General features: G+C 36.6%; 1 protein-coding gene across 1 annotated transcript; it reads left to right on the forward strand.

The window, feature by feature from the left end:
• Nucleotides 1-7,033, forward strand: LOC147077195 (uncharacterized). The gene is made up of 3 exons (XM_085941532.1): nt 1-217; nt 1,562-1,699; nt 5,547-7,033. Exons 1-3 carry the CDS (start codon nt 65-67, stop codon nt 5,619-5,621), a joined length of 366 nt encoding a protein of 121 aa, XP_085797658.1. The 5' UTR covers nt 1-64; the 3' UTR covers nt 5,622-7,033.
• Nucleotides 7,034-8,659: the final 1,626 nt, after the last annotated feature.

The following is an 8,659-nucleotide window of genomic DNA, read 5'->3' on the forward strand; positions in this document are numbered from 1 at the left end:
CGAAAGTATCTATTGCTTGGAAAACGTTGGTACGAAAGTGTATGTCGTATGTACTCTCGCAAACATGGATGTAAAGCGAGAATATTGTGATGGAGACCAGTATAATGCAGAGGATAAACCTTGGATTGATGCAGCAATGATTAAGCATCCATATAATCCTGACGCCAGCACTTATGTAAAACAAGAGAATAGAGACGATCCTATTTGCAATTTCGAGGTTAGTTTTTTTACTATTAATAACAATTAGCTTTATACCCCGTTTACACGTAGGTACATTGATTTACTGCTGACAGTACCTATTATCGCGGCCATAAATAGAAAATGCTCATGTAAACATGTACTATCGTGCATGATGCAAGATTCCTTGCATGAATTAAGTTCGCTTCTGAATTTTCACGCGACAGTTGAGATTTGTTTGACATCTTCGTCTACGCAGTAGAGCGACAGTGGCAAACCTGCTGAAAAAAAAAAACAAATACACCGCTGAGTCTCATTTTGAGGTTAACCGATTTTGACGACATGCCAAAAAGTAGCATAAAATGACAACATCGCATCAATACAAATCTTGCAATCCATTTTTCACTAACTTTCCGATTAGCTAGACATTTGAAACTTTTATAATGTATCAGAACACGATTAAAATGCATTATTTTAATACTTTTAGCCATCTTTATGCAGAATTGAATTAATTTTCAGTTAATTCTGTTTTGTATGGAAAGTTATTTCGGAAAAAAATCGTTAAAAGTAATACACTTGTATTGTATGCGAAGAGGGTCCTAGCAACTAAATTATTAATATATACATGCGTTACTATGAAAATCAATAGGAAATGTCAAAATGACATTTCAGTATTCTATATTTATTCAGTACTTATATTATCTATCAGGTACAAAAAAAAAGTATTTATTAATACATTGAATTGTCAAGTTTATATGATTCTACAGAAAATTTAAAACCGTGGTATATAAAAATTTCTTTTTATCTTGTAATTATTATGTATTTAATTTTATATATTGAACATATTATTCAAAACATTGATTTTGAAAACACTTCTGACAAAATATATAACAAACGGAAGAAATCTTTTTTAATGCCTACTTTGATTTAAAATACAAAAGCCGATTGGCAATAGTAACCCAATTTGGAAAGCGCTTATTATTAACTGCGATATTATGGTTTAGTTTAGGGAGGGTTTCATGGAATTTTGAAAAGTAATTTAATGAAAACAAAATATAAGCAGCACTCGAGCGGAGCGCTCGTTAATTTTCTGAAAATATTAACACAGTTATCTAATTTTGTGTTTGATTTTTTGTTAAATGGCCATTCTAGCTCAAACGGTAAAATTATTTTTTCCGCGAGACGCCGCGACAATGCTGCCGATTTTATGACCCGGAACGGCGCTCCGGTCCATTTCGAGCCCTGTATATAAATATGCCTCATAATGTTTAGTGTGCACTATTTATGTTTGATTTGAACAGCCTACTTCCACCTAGATAATAAAACTTTAATTTGTTAAATGTAAATATTGACAACATGTTATATGAAACGTTGTTTATTTCAGTTCGCTGCGACGGGTGTCACTGGTATCAAAGCTGAGACTGACATAAAGCGCGAATTCACTGAAGATAAAATGCCACCATTTTCTGACGAAGATCCTCAACCCGGATGTGCGCATTCAGATTACACACAAGGACATGGGGTACATTCAATTTTATATATTGTATCATTTCTCTTCTCTATTCGCCGATTTTTATCGAAGGTTAACGCTTAAAATTTCAATAAATCTCCGTACTATTCCTAGCCAATCGTATCGGCTATGATTATATCAGTGGCGAAGTGTGGAGGTAGGCAGTTAAAATCCGTTATGAATAGTGGACATTTTCTTTTTTAAATATTAATAACCACGCCCTTGCTTTTTCGTATAAGGTGGTTGGGTGGGTTAGTTGCATTGCTGTAGGGCTAATTAGGTTCCTCCATTTATATCTTTAATTTTCTTTTTGGCCAGGAATAAATATTTTGTGTAGTGTTCTATTGCTTAGTACTTCGTGAGGCTTTTGGAAGTCAATTTCATGATTATGCTGTCTACACCGAGTCCTGAGAGTCCATCGCTCCCTTTTTAGTATAGGGCAGTCGTTGATGACATGCCACACAGTCCGAGATGTGTTGTCGTCACATGGACAACAGTCATCATCTCTCAATTTGAATCTTTTTAGATGAGCTTGCACCGCTCCGTGGCCTGTTAGAATCTAGGTGATATTTTTAAGTTCCTGCCAAGAGTGATGGCAGAGTTTATGTTTGGAATAAATTTCTGCGTTATTGATCCTGTCGCGGATGTTGTGTATCTGTGGTTCCATAGCTCTATTGTGTCTTCGTTTAGTTTTTGTTTTGCGTAACTTAGAGGGAAGTGTGTGTAGGTTAAAGGTCTATTATCTGTTGTGGCTTGTTTAGCGTATTTATCAGCTTCCTCGTTTCCGGCTATCCCTGTGTGACTTCTTATCCAGAAGAATCTAGGGTTTGTCCCTATCATTCGAAGCTATATTGATAGTGTTAAAATGTCTCTTACAAGTGGGTGTGTGGATGATGGGTTTTGGAGAGGTACCAGACCGGATTGGCTATCTGAGAATATGTTAACATAGTCGTATCTGTGGAACTTTAACTTTTTCAGTGCCCACTCGAGAGATTCTTTGATAGCAAATATTTATGCTTAGTAAACAGTGCAGTAGCTTTCGAGCTTAAATTTTCGGGGGGTTATTAATGTTCCATTTTAGTAGGCTACAAAAGCTGCCCCTACTTTGTCATCGATTAGACTGCCATCTGTGTAGTAGATCTCCAATCCTATGATATGGTATTTTGTTTTAGTGTCTTCGTCAACTGTTCCTATGTGTTCTATATTTTCTAGATGTCTGATACCAGGGTGTGGAAGTTGTGTGTAATGTATTTCGTTTTCGTATGTTCTATCTGTAGGTAAGTGTCGGGGAAGTATGTGGCTTGTTTTAACTTGGTTTGTTGTAACATAGATAAATAATGCATGTATGTGTGTACCTATAATGTTAAAACATCCGACTAGCTCAGAAACAAATGCAGCGGTAAAGCCTATGACCCCAACTCCCTGTAAGAAGCAAACCTACTTATTTACTTGGTCGTGGAGACCGTTGCATATGTTCATAATGTTTTCAAGCTTCCAGTGCTCCCTTTAAGAATGTTTGGTAATTATAATGAAGAATGATAGGGCGCCATCGATGCTCAAATTCCTCCAACTGCGCGTACCGTACACGGGGGACAAATCAAGGCAAAGAATTAAAATAATAAGATTGGTTTAATAGGTTCCGAGACTGGACACTTAAGATTTATTAAAAAACAAGAAGAAGCAATATTATCACGTGGCACAACTGCCAAAGTATATTAATAAAGGGTTCCAATTGAGATTCAAACAAATGCCATACCTAATACAACGAGAACTAGAGTTTCTGTGGGGGGTTATTAAAGATTAAAAACAAGAATCTAATCGTAAACAAGGTGATACGATAAATACCGGTTGAGAATCGACTTCCATCTTGTGCGGCCGGTGCCCGAGACCGGCACGCATGCCTCGTTCAAAACTGGACTTCACTCGTTCCCCTCCGGATGTTGACTGTCCCGATCCACGGACGCATTTTAACGTCACGGCACAGAAAAGCCAACTTAAAGATGCATGCCTTGCAGTCTGGCATGTTAACGACGATAAATTTCTGAGGCAAAATGTTGCCATAATGTTCATAACGTATTTTATTCTAGGGTACGAGAATAAATATCGTTACAATATTCCTATAAGTTCTTGTATTTTTATATCTATCGGCACTTTGCCTGCCAGGACTTGTGCTGACGTTAGTGATATGGTGCGATATCCCTTGCAAATTGATATTGCGAAAGGCCTTTGCGCGGAATTCAGTCTTTTTTGGATTGGATAGGTTAGCTCCACATCTCCATGATATATAATTTTCAAAACTTCAGGAGATGCCCCCAAGTGGCTCTTGCTGTTTTTAAAAAGAATTTTCCAATTTGAGCTGCTTTCTTACATATTATGTAGTCAATGTGTTTCGCCCAATTGATGTGCCTGTCTAGTATTATGCCATGAATTATAAAGGAATCAACCAACTCTTTTGGTTTTCCTTTCCACTGGATTTCTGGTGTCTGTATTTTTCTTTTGTTGATAAACATTACATTTGTCTTTATATCTGAAAATGTTAGTTTTGCGTTTTCACCCCAAGAGTTTACTTTTTGAAGCACGCTATTGATTTTTAATTCCAGTTTGTCGATATCCTTTGCTGCTATCAATATTAATACATCGCCAGCAAAGGCTTGTATGTGTGTATTGGGAATAAGAGTATTGTTAATAGACTGTCTAAAGCGATATTCCATAGTGTTGGGCCAAAAGTGATCAGTATTCATATTAAATATATCGATGACCCAATCACATTCTTTTATAATTTTCAAATAATGTCTTTATTGGTTTTTTTATTAAAGTTGTTGAAACTAAATTGAATATCAGTTTATAGGCACTCCTGTAAAATTCATTATTTGGTCTTTGTATAGCTTTCATTCTCATGTCTTCAATTATTTTATCAAGAAATATTAGAAATAAACAGAGTAAAGTGAAACTATCTCATTTACATTAATCTAAAATTTGGCATTTAAAACTGTAATACATTTACACATATTACCAAGAGTTGCACCACAATTGTGTCGTTCTCTGTTTTGTGCATTTGCTTTACGATGTTACATGTAGGTGGATTTTTTATATAATATAAACGAAAGAGATCAGAATACTTAAATAAATGTACATATAACCATATCTAAATTACAGTGGTTCCGTAGATTCCAGTTTCCTTTCTTGGACGTTCCCTTATAGCTGACCACCCTGAAATGCAATCATATTTTGAGCATCTAAAACTCTCCACCCCTCACGGTCATCCGATTATCACAGGGCAGAGGCAGAGTGAAGGCTGCCTTCAGCAAGCTCATTTCTTGATTATGTTTAATTCAAAGTAAGCATTATATCAGACATCCCTCCAACTTTAAACTGTTACCAAAGTGAACGGTCACAATATTTAAAAACGAGCAAGTGGACTGTATGAATATCGGGTAGTATTGCGGCTACATGTAAAAGGAGTTAGCGGGGAATATCGAATAACGGTGCACGATGCGCTGGCACCATATAATAGATTCTTATTGGTCGTTCCCTCATGACTGCAGATCGTGACGAGCCTGAAGTGCAGTAATCTTTTGAGCATCTAAAACTCTCCACTCCTCACGGTTATCTGCTTATCTCAGGGCAGAGTGAATGCTGCCTTCAGTAAGCTCCTTCATTTAGTTGCTTCAATGCGCCGATGCTCTATATATAATATCTATGTTGGTACTATTACCATTTCTTAACGTAATTTTCATTCTCAATACACTCATAATGTCTGAAGATGCTGAAAGACATAAGCGTCGAAAAAAATAACTCAAATAAAACAGTTAAAAACCTAATTTAGAATAATATTGACGATTATTTTTGTTTTTTCTAGGTTTCTACTAAAGGCTTTTTCAAAAAGCATCACGATATAGACAGGTGTCAACAATCCTCGCCTGATGGAATCTAAGATAGAATGATACAGTATTCAGAAGTGACGATAGATGAACAAAACATCAAGAGAGAAATCTCAGCACGAGAAACTCAGAAGGAACTTCGACTTATTCTGAGAAAAGTAGTACACTTCTCACGTAATTTGATTTGCAGCTTTTGTAACGCAGTTTTTGGATGCGAAAGTGCTCTAAAAAGTCACAAAATAATTCACACGAACCTAAATTCTGATCAATATCAAGAAAATATATTCTCGCAACTAAATCATCTCAAAGCACATGCAATGACACACACAGGTGAAAAACCTCATAAATGCAAGGTATGCCCATATAGATGCTCGCGACTAAGTAGTCTTAAAAAACATGAAATGACACACACAGGTGAAAAACGTCATAAATGTAAAGTATGCACATATAGGTGCTCGCGACTTAGTAGTCTTAAAAACCATGAAATAACACACACAGGTGAAAAACCTCATAAATGCAAGGTATGCCCATATAGATGCTCGCAACTTAGTCATCTTAAAAACCATGAAATGAGACACACAGGTGAAAAACGTCATAAATGCAAGGTATGTCCATATAGATGCTCGACACTTGGTAATCTTAAAAGACATGAAATGACACACACAGGTAAAAAACCTCATAAATGCAAGGTATGCCCATTTATATGCTCGCAACTTAGTCATCTTAAAAACCATGAAATGACACACACGGGTGAAAAACCTCATAAATGCAAGTTATGCTCATATAGATGCTCGCAACTTAGTCATCTTAAAAACCATGAAATGACACACACAGGTGAAAAACCTCATAAATGCAAGTTATGCTCATATAGATGCTCGCAACTTAGTCATCTTAAAAACCATGAAATGACAAACACAGGTGAAAAACCTCATAAATGCAAGTTATGCTCATATAGATGCTCGCAACTTAGTCATCTTAAAAACCATGAAATGACACACACAGGTGAAAAACCTCATAAATGCAAGTTATGCTCATATAGATGCTCGCAACTTAGTAATCTTAAAAACCATGAAATGACACACACAGGTGTAAAACCTCATAAATGCAAGTTATGCTCATATAGATGCTCGCAACTTTGTAATCTTAAAAGACATGAAGTGACATGTACTGGTAAATAATCTTATTAATTTACCGTATGCTCATATAGATGTTTGCAAAGTAGTACTCTTAAAACACATACAATGTAGACGTATACTGGTGAAGACCTTTTAACTTCAATATATGCTTATGTAGTTATTTGGGAAGATGAGTACATTTCTCACGTATTCTGATTTGTAATGCAGTTTTTTGATGCGCAAATGCTTGAAAAAGCTTCAAAATGATTCACAACTGTAAATTTCATGTATTCTTCTATAGTTGCTCGCATCTTTATTATTTTATAGTACGTGAAATGACACATTCTGGTAAAAAAAAAAGCTTATAAAAATGTAATGTATGTTCATATCGATGCTCGAAACTGTGAAAATGTACTGGTGAAAAACATTTTAAATGCACTTTATGAGCGGAATGCAGAAACATTTGTCATAACTAAAATTTCCTTAGCAGAAAACACTATGCAGAAACACTGTCCTTAGTTAAGATCATTTTTATTGAAAATAATACCATATTTAAAAATTCTCGTTAGGTAAATTAGGTAAATTATTTTATAATCGTTAAACGATGACAAAAATATGACAACTGCATTTTATAAATGCAATAACTATAAATACATTTATTAATATTTAATTATAATACTCTTATGTTTCCGTTATAAGTCATTATACGTGATTCCACAGGCACCACAAGATTTTTTTTTTAACATGGTAACACTAGCATCAAGTGTCATTCTTCATCTGGTATTTTGTATTTCTCCGGGCTGGCGTATAAAAATAAAATAATATTCTGCAAGTACATGCCAAACGAATTAACACTATCAATATCCATATTGAGATACATTGTCAAATGAATTTGAGTGTATGGACTGTGTTATAGACATGCGAATTTATTTTGACAGCAGCTGTCAGTGGTAAATGGTAATACAGAAGGGGGCGTGTTCATAACAAAAGTTGTCTATGGTTAAGGATTCCTTAACTCTATACTCAGGATTGTCTATAGTTAAGTCATCCTTTTCGGCGACTTATCCTTAGGAACGAAATCTTAGATTGTGCATTCCGCTCTATGTCCATATCCATATCACGACTGTATCATACTAACAGGCAGAAATACTTACCACTATACTACCGAAAAGGAATGAATCACTGGATATGCCACCAGCACATGGTATCATAGAAAACTCTTCTCAGCGGTCAACGCTCAGCATTACTTGCCCTCACTAAGGCTTATAAGACGACTTCTACCGACGCGTTGCCTGTCCGTGCTAAAGTGCTTCTGCTAGACCTGCACATTCAAATCCGTGGTGCCACGACTGCCTTGCTCGGCGATTGGGGGGCGGAGGTTGGCGGTATCTTCATATCGCTGCCATAACGTCTTGGATCCATGAGCCGGTGCGCTCGAACGGTTATTGTACGCGACCTGGCTTATAACACGGCGCTGCGTGCGTGGCAGGGGAAATGGACCACTTCTTCCAACGGCAGACAAACGCATTTGTTTTTTCCTAATATAAAGTGGCGCATGGAAATAGCCAGATTGACTTCTCAATTCTTAACCGGACACAGTGGTTTTGCTTCCAAGTCAGTTTGGCCTAATAGAATCTCCGACTTGCTCATGTGGCGAATTACAGGATGCCGATCACATCCTCTGGGAGTGTCCCCATATTATGTCGGTTGAAAGGGAAGAGCTTCTCAAGTCGGTCCGACCCTCAGTTGAACCGTTCGGCCATTGCGACTTGGTAGGGTAAGCCGCCCAGTGAATGAACAAAACTCTATTATTTTAAAATCATAAGAATTGGGTGATACGGTGATTGGGTGATCTGGAGTGGTTTTTTTTATACGTTGGCAATACTTATATTCATATGAAAACAACTTCAGAAACCCCCTCCTGCCTCAGTAGCCAAGGAGGTGGGCTGATATTCGGCCGACTTTTTTGTTCATGA

The sequence above is a fragment of the Rhyacophila brunnea genome, unplaced genomic scaffold (assembly GCF_057557595.1).
Source record: "Rhyacophila brunnea isolate RB1 unplaced genomic scaffold, BYU_Rbru_1.0 scaffold_13, whole genome shotgun sequence".
In the NCBI taxonomy this organism is placed as follows: domain Eukaryota; kingdom Metazoa; phylum Arthropoda; class Insecta; order Trichoptera; family Rhyacophilidae; genus Rhyacophila; species Rhyacophila brunnea.